This window comes from Arvicanthis niloticus, unplaced genomic scaffold, assembly GCF_011762505.2.
Source record: "Arvicanthis niloticus isolate mArvNil1 unplaced genomic scaffold, mArvNil1.pat.X pat_scaffold_340_arrow_ctg1, whole genome shotgun sequence".
Classification (NCBI taxonomy): domain Eukaryota; kingdom Metazoa; phylum Chordata; class Mammalia; order Rodentia; family Muridae; genus Arvicanthis; species Arvicanthis niloticus.
The window spans coordinates 1-17840 of NW_023045994.1; the positions used below are offsets into that span (position 1 = coordinate 1).

Sequence of the window (17840 nt, forward strand, 5' to 3'; positions counted from 1 at the left end):
CTGCATATTAGTAGAACAAGTAGTGCAAAGCTATGGGGATTTACAACTTCCTTTCATTGTAACGTAACTACTGTGTAGTACATTCTGTCTACTATTGGTAAACTTGCCAGGGCTTACTATATGCAAAATAATGATTTTGACACTAGGAATAGTTCTTCATTGATAATATTCTAGGGCGTTTTACTTAATGTTATCTTAACATGTAGATATGTGCTTCTTTTATTTTGTCAGGCTAATCTTTCTGCATCCAATTTGAAGAAGATTTTTGAACAGAAGGACATATTATCAAAAGAATTAGACACTTTTAACCGTGTGAAATTAGCCTTAGAACATCTTATTAAACAGACAGACTATGAACAAGTAAGGCTCCTGTGCTGTGTGCTCCTGCTGTAGTGATGCCTCCCATAAGGCATCTGTGCTGTGTGCTCCTGCTGTAGTGATGCCTCCCCTAAGGCATCTGTGCTGTGTGCTCCTGCTGTAGTGATGCCTCCCCTAAGGCATCTGTGCTGTGTGCTCCTGCTGTAGTGATGCCTCCCATAAGGCATCTGTGCTGTGTGTTCCTGCTGTAGTGACGCCTTCCATAAGGCATCTGTGCTGTGTGTTCCTGCTGTAGTGATGCCTCCCATAAGGCATCTGTGCTGTGTGTTCCTGCTGTAGTGACGCCTCCCACTTGGAGGAAATTTTATTTCTCTGTGAATATAAAATTTTGGAGTATTGAAACAAGTAATTCTTTGAATTTTTGTTTGAAATATAATTATTAAACTTCTTTTAATGTTAATTTAGCTGGCTATAGAAATGTTTAAAATTCTCATAATTTAAGTGCTCATATGTATCTTATTTATACACACTTTCTCCCCACACAAATAAAAGGTGCAATGCATGGTCTTTTTGTTTCACCCTTCTGTGAAAGCATGCCAGCCCTTCTGGTCCTTTTCACAACTTAGTACCCAGGGATTACCCTTTCCCACTTCTCCCTACTCTGCCTACTGTCTCTGACATATGATGACTACTTTTTTACCCTACAATTTTCTATAAAAAATTCTATGAGATCAATTGTCATATTCCACATTTAAGTGACATGATCTTGTTCTTTTGTATTTGTTCTATTTTACTAAACATGATTTTCACTTTCTTCATAGTAAAGCAAATGACAGGATTAATTTTTTAGTGGCTGAATGTATTTCATTGTGTATATATACACATACATGTTATCCACTCTTCTATCAATTGATAGACACTTCAGTTGTCTAGGCCGATTTATATCCTTGTTAGGGCAGTAGCATATGCAAGTTCCCTAGTCTCCATGTCCCTGCCAGCACTTTGTTACTCCTCATCTTTTCAAGCTTTTGACACTCAGTGTGGCTTTGATTTGATTTTGTCTGATGATCCATGATGCTAAATACTACACTGTGCCTATTAACTGTCTGTGCCTTTTTGAGAAATATCTATTTAGATCTATTGATAATTTTTTAAAAACTTAGTATCTTATTCAATTTATTCTATTTTATTTTGTTTAATTAGCATTTTAATTGTTTTAATTAATGGGTTTCATTATGACATTTCAAACGTGTATAATGCATTTGATCATTCAACTGCCTATTACCATATCCTGTTTCCTATCCCCACTGCTAGAATTTAGAGATATAATGCCTCTTTCTAAATAGCATTCTGAGACTCTTTAGAACATAGGTGAATGTGTGTGTGTGTATGTTGTATGATTTTTGTATATCATTAGCCTTTACTTTCTGAGGCATTCTTTTGAGATTAATTTAGCAAAGTAACTGATCACAAATTATGTACAAAATAATACTGAACACTTCAGGCATCAGTCTTAACTAAGAGAATCTGCACTGTTCATAGCAGCTGTCCATGCTTGACTTTTAAGGGATGCCTGTGTGCTATGTTTTATTCTTTCCATTCAAAGTACATACACACAGTGCAGGACTACACCTACCATTTCTGAGGTGTATGTATTTCATATTTCACACAGTCCATCTGAAGAGTTCAAATTAAGGTATAGTTAATAATTTAAGGGCCAAGGATGTAGTTCATTGGCAGACTGATTAACTGTCATACACCATGCCCTGGGCTCCATCTTCAGTGAGGGAGGGAAGAGAATGACTGTGTATAGTGGAATTACTTAGGACACTGGCATGGATAAAGGATTTTTTTTTTTTTTTAAAGATATACAAACTACAGAAACCAAAGCAAAATATTCAATGTAATTATATCAAGCTAAGAAGCTTCTAAAGTAAGATAGCAACAGCATAGGGGGCAGTCTCAAAATAACAGAAAATATTGCAGCTTTCTTCTTACAGAGCATTAATATCTGTAGAAATTGAGCCCCAAAACTTGACAGACAGTAATCAGGCTTAAAACATGCTTAAAAACGGTGGTTTTAACATTGATGGTCTTTCTTACAGATAGGAGACAGCTCACTCCTGCTTGTTGAAGGATCTCAGTGACAGTGAGAGTGAGAAACAGAGTAAGCTTTTTCCATTTGTTAGCCATTCTTTCTGACATTTTTTTTTGCTTTGTATGCTGCTCAGTTTTAGCTAGTATTATCTAAGTTGTGAATTTTCTAATTCTTACCTGTATTTCCTGAAGAACCTTGAGAAGAAGTACTTGAAAAGGAGACCTATATCCAAGAACTTTCATGTCTGTTTCAGAATGAAAAGGTAAACATATTTTGAGCTTTGACTTCAAGTTCTATTTTGTTAGCACTGACCCCTTTCCCTTCCTCCCTCCTGTTTTCATATCCTCAGATTTAATCACAACTAAAGGCTTTTTGACCGTTTAAATCAGTATTAATTAATATGTATCAAATAGAACAGCTTAAGTTTTTGTTGGTTTGTTTGTTTCTTGGATTGGGTGATGGGTCTGTCGGAAGACCAGGACCTGAGTTTAGTTCCTACAACCCTTATAATCCTGGTCCTGGAAAGAGCAGAGATGGGAAGATTCCTATGAATCACTGGCCAGCCAGACTAGTTTAACTGGAGAGCTCCAAGCCAATGGGAGAGCCTGTTTCAGAGGAGCTAGATGATGGTCCTGAGGATGGCACCCAGGGTTGTCCTGTGATCTCTAAACACATATACATTGTGTGTGTGTGTGTGTGTGTGTGTCCCCAAACCTGTACATAGCTGAAAATAATTATATTTTATTTTTTTTGGCAAGATTAAGTAATTTGGGATTTGGAGGAAGACTTTTGACATACTTAAAGTTTTACTTGGGAGGAGAGATGGAAGATTTGTAGGAGATGATGAGAAGGCATTGAATACATGTGCAAATTTTACATGAAGTTTTTATGAAATGCATTCGTGAGGCCATAGTATATGGACAGGGATGCTCTGTTTCCCCATCTGCTCAGGTTGAGTCTGATTGCAGGGGGCAGGGTCTAACAAAGACAGAGGGAACACAGTAACTTGCTGTTATTTTTCTTATACAGGAAAGTGCTTTGAAAGCAAACCGGTTTTCCCAGTCAGTCAAAGTAGTACACGATCGTCTACGTCTCCAAATTCAGAAGCGGGAAGCAGAGAATGAAAAGTTAAAAGAACATGTGCAGGTTATAAGTATTCATTCTTATAGTTAAGTAAGAAAAGTAACGGAAACTAACTATAACAGCACTGCTGAATTGTGGAATGGAGTGATCTGGAGACAGCACAAGGCAAAAATCCTGAGCTCTGCTGCAGTGTCCTTGTCCTGATAGTGGGTGCAGCTCCCCCAGCACTGCCCTGCAGAGCAGGAGACAGAAGCCACTTTAGGCCCTCACTCTTCTGCCTTTCTTCTTATACACACTCTGATTACACCTTGTATTTATTTGTATAAGTTAACTATACTACTACTAAATAAATAAAATACATAAATAAAGTATGTAAATAAGTATATAAATTGTGGAATTTAAAGCAGTAGATAATGTGAAGGGATTAAAATTTACTCATTAGATTTTGTGTTTGACAAGGTTGTTTTTAAAGTGTAAAACCAGAATTTAGTCTGGGCAACATAAATCTTAGGTTTTTATTGTTGTCATGCAGTAAACCTTTTATAAATTTATATTTTAAATCTTTCAGACCTATCCTAAAGATGATTTGAGTCAATTTTTTCTAAGTTTTTGTAGTCTGCCAGTTGGAGTTAGAATATTTTTAGAGGAGATGAATAATGATCTGTATAGCACATTGGTTTTCAACCTATGAGTCATCAGATACCCTGCATATCAGATACTTACATTACAGATCATAACAGTAACCAAATTACGGTAGTAATGAAAATAATTTCATGGTGGGGGAGGTCAACACAACATGAGGAACTTTCTTCAAGGGCCACAGAATTAGGAACATTGAGGACTATTGGTATAGCATGATATATATCCTGTTGTCTCTATACTCACATATACACACAAGGATTATGTGTAGTCTAGAATATAACCTAATGTATATATGTACAATATGCATACATATCCTACTGTCTCATATGCATTCATTCACTTGGCAAATGACTGAAGGTTTTTTTGAAACTGTAAAAATAATTTGCCAATTTCATTCTGTCCCTGGAGTACTGAAGAGTAGGGTTTGAAAATTTCATAGCTTTATATTCAATATATTTTGATTATATTCACCCCAGCCACTTCTGCCCTCCAACACAGACCCCTCCTAACTTCATTGTTTTTCTCTTTTTTAAAAACCTTGGTGGGTAAGAAGTTTTTAAGCAAATGTAGAAACTGTTCACAGTGTGGTGGTGACACCGTGTGGTCATCTAGAGCAATGACTGGTGTGTGTCTTGTGAGTATGTCTTTCCTCACACACAGACTTAGCTTCCATTTGTTTTTTCATGTACTGTAGTGCTCCATGAAACGTTTTTTTTTTTTTTTTTTTTTTTTTTTTTTTTTTTTTTTTTTTTTTTTTTTTGTCTGTTTGTTTAAGATAAATTTATAAAGGCTGCTGAAGAGGGAGTTGCTGCTTCATAGTTTAAGCTAAGACGTCATTTAGTTTATACTTAAACTTAGTTTAGACTAAGTCTGCAGTGATGGAATCCAGAGGCGGGCTTCTTTATTTCAGTACTAGTGGAAGTGAAGGGAAACACAGCTTTTGCACAGGACTAAGTGGAAAAGCCCATCTTCTCCTGTGTGTACTAAGTTTATTTTCTGTTGACATGGTAGTCCCAGGAATGGGAATATCAAACACAGATTCTGTAATTTTAGATTCTTGAACATGCACATCATTTTCAAAATAAAAAAAATAACAGTCTTTAGTCATTAATTTTACATACTTAGTGTTCAATAATACTCACATACAGCCCTTAATGCTCAGATACTTAGAATAAATTGAAAGAAAAATGTCAGGTTGTCACACTAAAGCAGGTTTCTCATGTGTCAGAGGTCTAAGGATTGTCCTGCCAGTTAGCACCATCCAGTCCCAGGACTGCACTGAGACGTCGTTTGGCCTGTTCATCATTTTGTGGACCTGGTAGCCAGTGATTTAATTGCATGGCTTTGGAGCCCATCATTTGCTGAGTCTACCACTGTCAGAAAAAGCAGTGCTTCAGTCTCCTGGCTGGAAACTTGTAACATCGCACATGGCTTCTGTTCCTAACATTAAGTTTGCTCACTGCCTCTCTGTCTTCATCCTCCATGCCCTGTGTATCCTGGAAACCTGAGGAGCTCTTGTGTCTCAGGAGAGCTGCCAGTTCCTTTCCAGCTTTGCATACATACAACTGAGGTCATACTTCCAACTTGTGTTTTTTAAACTCTTCTGTGTCATATTTCATCACAGGGGCTTTAAGTAAGTTGGTGTTTCTGTTACAATGACAAATGTTGGTCTCTTTAGTCATCGTTTTTTGTAGACTGAAGTAACTTGAATTTTTATTTTTTAACTTGTCACAAGAAGCTTTGGTTATATCACCCCTTATCACTATAACTTTTAAATCAATCATGATTAGCTGTTTTGATAAAATATGTGTGGAAGATGATGTGTGCTTTTTGTAACATTTACATAAACATTGAAGCTCTGAGGTAATTTAATTGCTTCTACATTTTTTAGAACTTGGAAACCCAAATAGCCAAGTGGAACTTGCAGGTGAAGATGAATAAGCAAGAGGCTGTAGCCATCAAAGAAGCAAGTAGGCAAAAAGCTGTAGCTCTGAAAAAAGCATCGAAAGTGTACAGACAAAGACTGAGACACTTTACGGGGGACATAGAGCACCTCACTTCCCAAATCAGAGATCAGGTGAGTGTGCTCTTCTAGACGGTGCTTCCTGTGCTTACGTATGGTCATCCGCTAGAGTCAGGAAGACACAGAGTTAGGGTTAGCATAGGGGGTTAGATAGCATAGCCAACTAGCAGATAGCATGGTAGTTAGGCAACATAGTTAGAGCATAGGGGGTTAGATAGCATAGCCAACTAGCAGATAGCATGGTAGTTAGGCAACATAGTTAGAGCATAGGGGGTTAGATAGCATAGCTAACTAGCAGATAGCATGGTAGTTAGGCAACATAGTTAGACAGCTTAGATGAGAGAGTTATGTGGATAGCATAGTTACCATAGTTAGTATACTTAGTTAGGTAGCATAGTTAGCATAGTTATCACACTTAGATGACCTAGTTAATGAGTGTAGTTAGCATTGTGAAGTTTTAAATACTGGTGTCATTCTTACCCATGTCACTATTAATGTTATAAAATTTGCCCATCTTTTTTGTTTTGGACTTTTATTTTGAATTGTATAGCACATTGGGGGCTTACGGAAAGGAGATGTGAGCGCATGCCACACCCAGTCCCCAACACACATTAAAAGCCTATGGCAGCTAAGGGTAAGCCTTCTTCCATCTTGCCTACTGGAAAGTTACAGTGCATATTAGCATACTAAAGGCCCTGAGAAGGCTTTCAGAATGTAGTAATGAGGGCATGGAAGTAAGAATTTCCCACACTCAACCACAGAACTCTTCTTGTACCCACAAAACTGCTCTTGGAAATGGTTCTGAGAAATATCAGTTTGGGAAATGCTGATTTATGTTATTAGACCATATGACTTTATTCAGTAATTCACTTCATTTAACCTCTGTAATGCATTTGAAACCATATGCTGACGTAAACAAAACATGTGAAAGATATCTTTGAGTATAATACAGAGCTGAAAAATCGAGTTAGTGCTTTGTTCTTAGCAAATCATTATTCTTATTCAGTGGCCATCCAATAATATATTCTTTGTTTCTGTGTCTTACTGGTATCCCACCTCTTCAGAACGTATGCTAAGGCTTATAGGTTTATTAGCAGCTTCTGGGAATGAAAACAGACTTGTATAAAAGCTTGTATAAACAAAACAAGTTAATATTTTATAAGCTCAAATGTTACCATTTTAAGGCTCTAATATTTAACTTACTTACGTTCACTTGAGTATAACTAGATATTAGAATTGAAGACTAGGCTCAACTTCTATAAGACTGTGACCTGGCTGAATACCTAGAGATGCTTGGAGTGGTGGACTCTAATCCTGGCATTGATGCTCTTGAGGTTTTCCCACCAAGGTAGCATCACCAAGTCCCATGTCAATTTAGGAAAGTTCTGTACTGGTTAAGCCTTGCGACCTTATAAAGGGCACTTAACCTCTCTGACCTTCCACTTCTTTATGAGCTGGAGGATAATAGCACTGCTTACCTCCAGTAGCTGCAGGAGCATGTGTAAGAAACAGATGGGCTGCTACATGCTGTCTCCTGTGCACCCCTTAGTACATGGAGCTGGCTGCTCTGTAAATGTGCTGCTGCCTCTGGCTATAAGTGCTTCTTGCTCTTTGTCATTGGCTCTTTTCCCTGTTAACCAGTGGCTCTTTCTCCAGAGAAGGTCTTCCCTTACTACTTTTTAAATAGCAAACCTTTAACAATTAACCATTAATGTCTTAATTTTTATGGTATGTATTTCATTCTAAAGCTTCCTCATGTTTTACTCCTTCTCCTCCTCAAGTGTATCTTAAGCTTGAAACACAAATGGATTCAACACTGAGACATTTCATTGGGTTCCTGTTTGCTTTGTTGCATGTCTACATGCATTACAAGGAGGATGTGGTTTGCAAGGACGGGACTGTGAAGTTAATTAGGAGGCTGCGGCAGGACTAGTTCCAGTGTAGTACAAGCTGAGGGGCTCTTGCTTTGTGTCTTTTTCTGAGGGAAGGTAAAAGAAGAATAAGGACTTTAAATAGCTAATATACACATTTCTTCCTCATTTTTAATTCCATGTTGTCATACATTGTATATTATAATTGAAACTAACTTTACAGTATATGTTATACATATCTCTTACTTCATAATTTATACCAAAATTTATTTTATACAAAATATGAAATCTGGTTCTGGTCTTTAGTATAATAAACATTGCTGTGAAAAACATAGACAATATCTTATATATACAAGATGACCAATAAGCTCTCTTCTATGCATCAATGATAGAAGGACAGAGGAAAATAGTATGTTAACTGCTGTCCAGACTCTTTCTGGTCCTCTGGTGTGTGGGTAACTGGCATTCTTATAACCAGAGTTTCTCTGAGGAATGTGGACAAAGCCAGAGAGGCTAGAGCTCTGAGGTTAGATCTGCCGAGAGCTACGAACGTTTATTTACTGAGTGTGTGCTGTCTTCCTGGAACCATTCAGAACCCTACAAACAGTGATGAACAAAACAGATAAAAATCCACCTTTATGAGTCTCACATTCACACTGGCTTAGGCACTACTGCTGCTCTGTGCTGACAGCAGCAGTGTTGTTAGGCTGACTGGTGACCTCTGGAAAGACAGATGAGCTGATCCGAGATGCTGTGGGGCTGGGAAATTGCAAATGGTTTCTGTATATCATAGGAAGTTTGTTCTCACATATATGCAGTTCTTCTGTATAAAGAATGGAAAATGAAGATGCCTTCATACTTTTCATAGAAATTATTTTAATTAATTGTGAAATATTACTTATAACTAGTCACATCAACTTTTTAAAATAGTAAGTTGGAATTTCACTGTTTGCGTATAATGTAATAGTCATGTAGGTATTTTATTAAACCTTACTTTAAAATTTTCCTATTGAAACCTGCACACTAAGAAAAGTTGCATGTTTACTAGAAGAGTATTTTCAAATTTATCATGTATTTGTATCTAAGACCTGAAAAAAAAATAACGTCTAAGCTACAAACTGAATGCATTATGTATTTTTTAGGAAGCCAAGTTGTCTGAAACAGTTTCAGCTTCCAAAGACTGGAAAAGTCATTACGAGAAAATTGCAATAGAAAAAACTGAACTGGAAGTTCAGATCGAAACAATGAAAAAGTAAGCAAGAATTTACACTGATTCCTCTTCAATGTTACATGTTTTGGTTTTTCTGGATACTATGTAGTGAAGTTGCTTTCAGTGTATCTTCCTCTAATGTAAACAGTGCGTCGACTGATATATTCCCATTCTTAAAGGTGAAACTTGCAGATTAGTACTTTGTGCTTGTGGATGTATTCGTGTTACTTCTTATAAATATAGATACTTCGTTCTAAATGGAAGTGATATTTCTCAAGTAAACAAGGAAACGAAAGTAGCAAACTTTATAAGTACTTTAAAATCCCCAAATAGTAATTCAAGTGACTAAAATGCATAATAGAATATTAATGAGTAAAAATACATACATTTTGTTCTTTGACACTGCTGTTAATAGAACAATAACAGACTGTAATATTTAAGTTGTGTTACCATGTTGTTATGCTTTATTATGGAAAACTAACTTGTAATTTGCTTCTAAAGATGAAGTGTCACTGCCTGGTTTGATTTGCAATTGCACGTGTGTGTGTGTGTGTGTGTGTGTGTGTGTGTGTGTGTGTGCGCATGCACACACATATGTGTGTATGCAAGGGCCAGGCAGACATGCATCCTGTGGTAAGTAAGCTAGACGGCATCAGCAGTAGGTGCACATTTATAACCCTGGTTGATCTGAGTGTAGCCCTGGGTACCACTTCTGTTCCTTGCTCTGTCCATTCTGCTACCTTTCTGTGCTTTTTAAATTTTAATCAGTGCACCCTACCAGAATAATTTAAAATACACTTATTATTTGAATGAAAATTTCTGTGTTTTTACTTACTTTATAAAGGCAAATCACTAATCTTTTGGAAGACTTGAGGAAAATGGAAACTCATGGGAAAAATTCATGTGAAGAAATTCTTAGAAAACTTCACTCACTGGAAGATGAAAATGAAGCCCTAAATACTGAGAATGTGAAATTAAAGGTAGTGTGTGTGTGTGTGCGCGCGCGTGCATGCATGCATACATGCATGCACTTAGCAGCAGCATTGTAAAAACAGGATTGGCTGATGCTCCTGTATCATTTTGTCTCTCATGTTTCTCATGATAATCTATTATTAAGGTAAATAATTTCTAGATCTGTCAGGTATATCTGTATAAAGTATGTATACGTGCTTATATTTATATAAATTTTAAGATTTTTAATTGCATGTACAAAAATGTTTAAATTTCATTTAGCAGGACAAAGCTTATGAGGCTGAACAACTCTCTTTGTCTCAACTTTAAAGCAGTTTATTTACTCTCTAATTTAGCAGTGAGTCATCCAAAATTGCATTAGCTTCACTGCACAAACGTATTTGTAGGTGTCATGGTTACCATATGATACAACATCAGGCTGGGTCTGTTTGAAACCAGAAAGTATGTTCTTGGCTCCTCCATAACCAGAAAGAATTTCCAACTGAGTCAAGTCCAAGGAGTAATTGGTTTATATGTGTCCCAGAGAAGAGATGGGGGAGGGAGATTTTAGACTTTGTGAGAAAAAAGAAACCCGAGTTCTTAGACAACAGACTTGCCTGTGGCTGAACATGAGGGCGCCTTTCTCAGCTCCACAAAACAGAATTAGAAAAGAAGCACTTGTACCATGAAATTCACAATCACAAAATCCTCCCAGATTCATGTTCCTGAAACAGATAGAAAGGTTTAGGAAAAGTAGAAAGGATTTGGATGTAACTCCCTTCCCCACCCCTCTGCCAAGGAGGGAACTTCAGCAATTATGAAATTCAAAGTCTGGAATTCCATCATTTTCCAAAATCCTTTTCTTTGGTAACAATATTTACATTTTATATCTTTCTCATTAGTAAATCCCTAAAAAGTACATTGCAATTTCCCCTAATGTGTACATAATTGTAAACATCTAGTAATCATAATTATTTCAAGAAAAGAAAACAAGTGAGTTTCTAATGCCAAGAAAAGAAAGTGCTTCATTTCTTAAAGGAGGAAGATTCCAGAAGTTCTTCATATTTATGTTTCTGAAAACCTATTTTCCACTCTTGTCATTGTGGGAGCTCCTCTGTATCCCTGGCTAGCCTCATTGGGCTAGCCTCATTGGGCTGGTCTCCAGGTGTCCTGCTGGAGTGTCATGGCTGCTGCCCCATCTCCTGGAGCCTGTGTTGCATAGCTTAGTTCCCCTCGTTTTGTTAGGATACATCTTCAGAACATTGTTCTAACCTTAAAAATGAGAAAACAGGAATAAATATGTGTGAAGGTTTTTTGCGTGTGTCTGAAAATACCTTTATTCTGCCTTCATTTGCCTGACTTCAAGTGGATACATCATTCTAGGGAGAGGCGATCTTTGTTTGAGTGTCTTTTGCAATTGAAGTTAACAGAAAACCTTTTGCCAGTCTGATTCTTAGACTGTGGACTTCAAATTTATGCTGAATTTCCAAATATTCCTTTATCTTTGCTGTGTTAACATTTTGTACACATTTGTGTAGGTGTGCTGACTTGGTGTGTTTTGGGGGAATGCTCTCTCTTCTTTCTCTTTCCATTTTTTTGAGGGGGGTCCAGGATGCACTGCTGACTGTACTAATCAGTTATTGACCTAGATTGATGCCTGTTTTTAGTCTCTGCTTTTGTTCAGCTTTTGGAGATAGGTAGTTTTTTTTTCTCTCTCTCTCTCTCCTTTCCTTCCTTCCTCCCTTCCTTCCTTCCTTCCTTCCTTCCTTCCTTCCTTCCTTCCTTCCTTCCTTTCTTTCTTTTTTCTTTCTTTCTTTTTTTTGCTTAAATACCTCCCAGGACCACTTGCCTGGGGATGTGCTGCCTGCAGTATGGGCCTGGCCTCACCCTCCTTCATCAACCAACCATGACAATCCCTCGAAGGTGGCTGCATAGGCTAGCTTGAACTAGGCAGTTCCTCAGTTGTCTGAAGACTGTGTTGAGAGTTAAGGCTAATGAGGGCAACATCTTTAGAAAATGCCTATAGTTTTCTTTCATGCAAAGAACAGATATGCTCTCTGTCTATTATGAGATACTTGATTTTTAAAACTCAGCTTTGCCTTTTTCTAATACATCCCAACCCATCTGTAGCTGTCATCACATCCTTTGTCTTACCCTATTGGACATGCACCTCAGGAAATTGACACAATGCCTATGGTTTTGCTGCTACTGCTGTGAGTAGTAATGTCCTCTGCTTCTGGCCCTGTCTGTGCCTTCTGCTAGCATCTATGACACTGTGGAAGGCTAACTGGTATATGCCCTAGGAGACTATTCTTGTAACTCTTTGTGCTGTTCTAAAAATAACATAACTGTGTTTTCCCTAGTGGTTTAAAACCTGAAGTTGACCATATTTTACATTTCTGTGTATTTTTCTTTTCTGCTGTCTTCTATGTTCATAGTATCTTGACAACTTACTTCTTTATACATTTAAGTATCTAGTAGGTATGGTTATTGTTTACTTAGTGTCATCTATATATTATTTGGTCTTTGTATTGATTCTTTCAAATGAGGTTTTGCTTTGATACTGGGTTTTATTAAGTAGCCCCAGCTGACCTAACCTTGCAACCATTTCCCTGTTTCTGCTCCGTAAGCATGGGGCTTACAGTCCTGGACCACTTTGTCCTGCTATCATCTGAGTTTTGAGTTAATTTTGTCATATCCCCTTCAACTGTTAAACTTTCAGTGGAGATTGAGAAGTGTTAAATGAATGTAGAAAACTTGACATGCCAACATTATTGATTCTTCTTTAGAATACAACTTGTTTTCAGCTCTCTTTTTATTTGTCAGTAATAAAAAAAATCCTGTCCCATGTACTGATTAAATTTATTCATGAGTATTAGTAATTAATTTTAGATGGCAATTATATGCCATCAAATGATTACTTCATTGCTGTTAATGGATGAGTTATGCTTTAATAATTCTTCAGCCAGGACTGCAATGTTTTGATGGCTAGAAACCCCATCAGTCACATATTTCTTTCTAGAGTACACTTGATGCCTTGAAGGATGAAGTTGCTTCTGTTGAAAATGAACTTGTAGAACTGCAAGAAGTAGAAAAACGACAGAAAACCCTCGTTGAAGGATACAAAACTCAGGTGACTTGGATCTGTTTTAATGTTTGTTAAAATCTGTGGATGACTGAGACTCAGGTCATCAGAACTGAAGTGGTGGGGCAAATATCTGTGATATAATACAGTGTCAAGGATGCCAACCATTTCTTAAGACCCCATATGCCTTCATGAGGTTGTCTTGCCAATTCCATATGCTAACTCTACTTATGAAAACATTATAGATATTCCTAAGAGGAAATTTAAAATTGATTGCATAGGCATAATGAGAAACTTGTTAGTATGTTTAATGGCATTGATTTTAAATAATGACTACCATCTAGGGCCACTAATCACAGCATTCCTCTTTTCCCAATAAATAATGTATAATTCAAATTTATTCACATGAAATAAGTGGAAAGAAACGTATGAGGCTTGGTGAGAAGACACAGTTGGAATTGCCTAGAACACTGTCTGTGTCCCGCCTGCTGGTTTGGGTTTAAGGCCTCAGCAAGAATGTCTTATCTGAGTATACTATGTTGTAGCTGCCAGACAGTGTATACAGTTCACCCATGTTATTAGAATGAGTTTTGGTTTGGTGCAGAAAATTATTGAAATGAGAGTTAGTCCCAACCCCTATTTACTAAAAATAGATTTTTTTTTAATATAATATATCCTGATGATATTTTTCTCCCTCTACTCCTACTGGTTCCTGCCCACTTGCCCTCCAACCCAGATTCACTCCCTTTCTGTCTCTCCCATTAGAAAAAAAACAGGCTTCTAAGGGTTAATAATAAAACATATTAAAATATAATAAAATAAAACAAAAACTAACAAATCAGAATTGGTCAAAACAATTAAAAAGAAGGAAAAGAGCTCAATAGAAGGCACAAGAACCAGAGACCCACTAGTTCATACTCTCAGGAATCCCATCAAAACATTAAACTGGAAGCCATAATAATACGCAAAGGACCTGATACAGATCTGTGCGTGTGGCTTCAGTCCGTGATCTTTGCTCATGTTGATTTAGATGGCCTTGTTTTCTTGGTGACCTCATTCCCTCTGGATCTTACACTCTTTTTGCCTCCTATTTTGTGGGCTTTCCTAGGCTCTGCAGGAACACATTTGATGAAAACATCATGTTTATGGCTGACCATTCCAAGGTCTCTCACTCTCCTCATAATGTTTGGCTGTGCGTCTCTGCGTTTGTTCCCGTCTCTGCTGCAGGAGGAAGCTTCTCTAATGATAGCTGAGCAAAGTGCTGATCGATCTATGGATATAGCAGAATGCCATTAGGAGTCTTTTTGTTTGTTTGTTTGTTTTTGTTTTTGTTTTTGTTTTTGTTTTTGTTTTTGTTTGAGACAGGGTTTCTCTGTATAGCCTTGGCTGTCCTGGAACTCACTTGGTAGACCAGGCTGGCCTCGAACTCAGAAATCCTCCTGCCTCTGCCTCCCAAGTGCTGGGATTAAAGGTGTGCGCCACCATTGCCCGGCAGGAGTCATTTTTAATGCTAATTTTTTGTTTGTGTAGAACAGTAGTATTTGGTTTTGTTATAAGTCTTTGGACATCCAGTATCTGGCTCTTGGTCACCAAGCGTTGTTAAATATGGTTCCATATCATGGAGTAGGTCTTAAGTCAGATCAGATATTCATTGCTCACTTCCACCAGCCTTTTGCCACCACAGTACAGTGGTTCTCAACCTTCCTCATGCTATGCCTCTTTAATACAGTTCCTCATGTTACAATGGCCCCAACCACAAAATTATCTACATTGCTACGTCATGACTATTATGTTGTTACTGTTATGAATTATATTGCTTAACATTATATAATGAATTAACATTTTTGGAGTTAGAGGTTTGCCAAAGGAGTCCCAGCCCATAGGTTGAGAACCGCTGCCCTAGTGTATCCTGCGGGTCGAATACCACTGTAGGTCAGAGGGTCTGTGGCTGGCTGGTGTTTATGTTTCTCTTTTGATACTATGCAGAGTACCCTCCTGTTCTAGAAACTCTGGAACATATAGGTGAAGGCTCTGTTTAGGCTCCAGCTCAACCCTCCTTGTTCAATGGGTTGTGTAGGTGTTGTCTTCAGCAACGAGCCCTTGCTGTCAGTTTGTGATGTGTTGTTTTGGCAATAGCCTGAGTTATTTGGAGATTCCCATGGGACCCCTTTGGCCAGTAACTCAATTAGATGTAACCCAATTCTTGTGCTGGAAGCTTTGGTGACAAGAGATGGCCGATTGGGGCTTTGTCTCCTCCGTTATTTGGAGTTTTCATTAAGTTTGCCTTCATATGTGTTTGTGCTTTAGGAAGCCTCTCCTGTATTACGTACGCTTCCATACTGCCCCTCAGACGGCCTGTAATTTTAGCTGCCTCCCCTGTATTCCCTCCGTGTTGCCCTCTTCTCCCCACCCTTGATCTCCCTGTGTCGGCTCTCACCCCCACCCATAAATATCTATTCTGTTTCCTTTTCCTAATGAGATTGATTTGTTCCCCTCTTACTCTCTACCTGACGTCTTTGGTTCTATGGAGTGTAGCTTCATGATCATTAACGTAACAGCTAACATCCACATGCAAGCAATAGTTATCATACTTTTTTTGTGTGTGTCTGGGTTACCTTACTCAGGATGATTTTTTTTTTAGTCCCACCCTTTGCACATTTCATGATTTCACGTTTTTAGTTGTGAGTAATACTATATCATGTAAACGCACCACCGTTCCTTTATGTTCTTCTGTTGATGTCTAGGTTGTTTCCAGTGAGGAGAGCAGTGGGGGCTGAGCAAGCATCTCTGTGGTAGGACAGAGCGTCCTTTGGGTGTATGCCCAAGAGGGATATAACTGGGTGGTGAGGTAGCTGGGTGTCTATCTTCCTCAGGAAGTACCACACTTACTCACAGAGACGTGCAAGTTTGCCCTCCCACCAGCAATCTAGGGGTGTTCCCCTTGCTCCACATCCTCACCAGCATGAGCTGCCACTTGTTTAACTGATGTTAGCTGTTATGACAGGTGTTAGGTGAAATGAGAGACTACTTTCTTAAAGTAGCAGTGACCTGGAAGTGAAGACCGATGTAGTCTTCAGCTCAGGTAAAGTATGAGAGCATCGGTTGGAGAAGACAGGCCAACAGTGGAGGGATGAGCTGTAGCTGAACACTAAGAAATAGTGTCTGGAATAATGGTGCATGAACATGCCGAGAGTGTGGGCAAAGAACTACAAATTCAAAGTGAAATAAATGCAAATACACATTACACTTCGAATCATATGTGGTACTTTATAGTCTGTGGTTTTTGTTTTTAGGTACAAAAGTTGCAAGAAGCAGCTGAAACGGTGAAAAGCAGATGTAAAAATTTACTACATGAAAATAACATAATAATAATTAAAAAAAACAAAAAGTTAGAGACGGTGAGTTTGAAATTGAAGTGATGAAGTGTTTTCTACGTGTGCTTCCATGTGACTCTGGCCGTGACCCCAGCTAGTGCACTACTTGTCAGTCATCCCCCAAGTGCACGCCTAGGGCTGGCTCTTTCCAGGCTCTGCGGGAGTTTATTCTTTTCTCCTTGAAGATACGATGTTCTCCCATGCTTGAAATGTTATTTGTGTGAACATCTTTTCACTTTTTTATTCATATTTGAGAAACAGCATAAATGCCTCATATTTTGTTATGAGTTTAAAATTTAAAAGGCCCAATTATTATCACTGAGGTCTACCAGCAATAAAATGCAAACTAGTGTGTCTCTCTCTTTCTATTTTTATATCTTTAGTATCTAAAAGAATTGCAAAGTAAAATATTCTCTGGTAAATGCATTTTGGAAAAAAAATGGTATCTTGCAAACTCCATCCTTTTATTTATTCCCATTGCGACAGAACAAGGAGAGCCAGCATTGGCAGGTGATGTTGTTTTTGTGAATAGTTTTAAGTTTTTAGATGGAGCCACATTCTCTTTTGGATTTCACATTGTTTTGGTAAGGAAAAAAATGAGAGTCATAGGATACTGATTCCTGGCCGAGAGGTCAAGAGCATTTGTGGTTAGGTGCAGAGTCCATGGCTGCTATTGCTGCATTGCTGGCCCATTTCGAGACCGGGAATTAAGAAGGAGGCACTGCTGTCAAGACAGGGTCAGCCTGAGCCGGCCATCAGGCCAGCAAATAAGGCAGGGGCTGTTCCTAGAGCTGTCTCTCACCTGTTTTAGCAGATTTAAGAAGCTGCCATTTCAAGTCTATGTTGTTTCTCATCAGACGAACATTTGTAAGGCTCTTATTAATAGCAAGCATGTCTAGTCTTAGATAGTAAGAACATTCCTGCCAAATATATGACCTTGCATTTATTTCCCCTAATGCCACACCTCAGATGAGAGGCCAGGTGGAGTCTCATCTGAAGCAGGTAGAGCGAGCCCGCAACTCCTTCACGTCAGCCGAACAGAGACTTCAGGAATGTCAGGAGAATCTGCAGCGCTACAAGGAGAAGTGTGCAGAGCAGGCGCTCACCGTTAGGGAGCTTCAGGGCCAGGTGTCCATCGCTCTGAGTCTGGAAGATGTGTTAAAGAAACATTTGACAACATCATGT

At 38.3% G+C, this 17840-nt stretch overlaps 1 protein-coding gene across 1 annotated transcript in view; it reads left to right on the forward strand.

Moving 5' to 3' along the window:
• Nucleotides 1-231: 231 nt before the first annotated feature.
• LOC117701934 (protein BCAP-like) overlaps nt 232-17840 on the forward strand; it is a gene marked incomplete at its 5' end in the record, with an annotated part of 37006 nt that continues 19397 nt past the window's right edge. The window contains 11 exon segments of the mRNA XM_076706334.1: nt 232-360; nt 2424-2441; nt 2443-2485; nt 2608-2678; nt 3446-3562; nt 6033-6218; nt 9178-9287; nt 10090-10225; nt 13219-13329; nt 16575-16679; nt 17625-17783. Coding sequence (XP_076562449.1) covers nt 232-360; nt 2424-2441; nt 2443-2485; nt 2608-2678; nt 3446-3562; nt 6033-6218; nt 9178-9287; nt 10090-10225; nt 13219-13329; nt 16575-16679; nt 17625-17783 — 1185 coding nt within the window.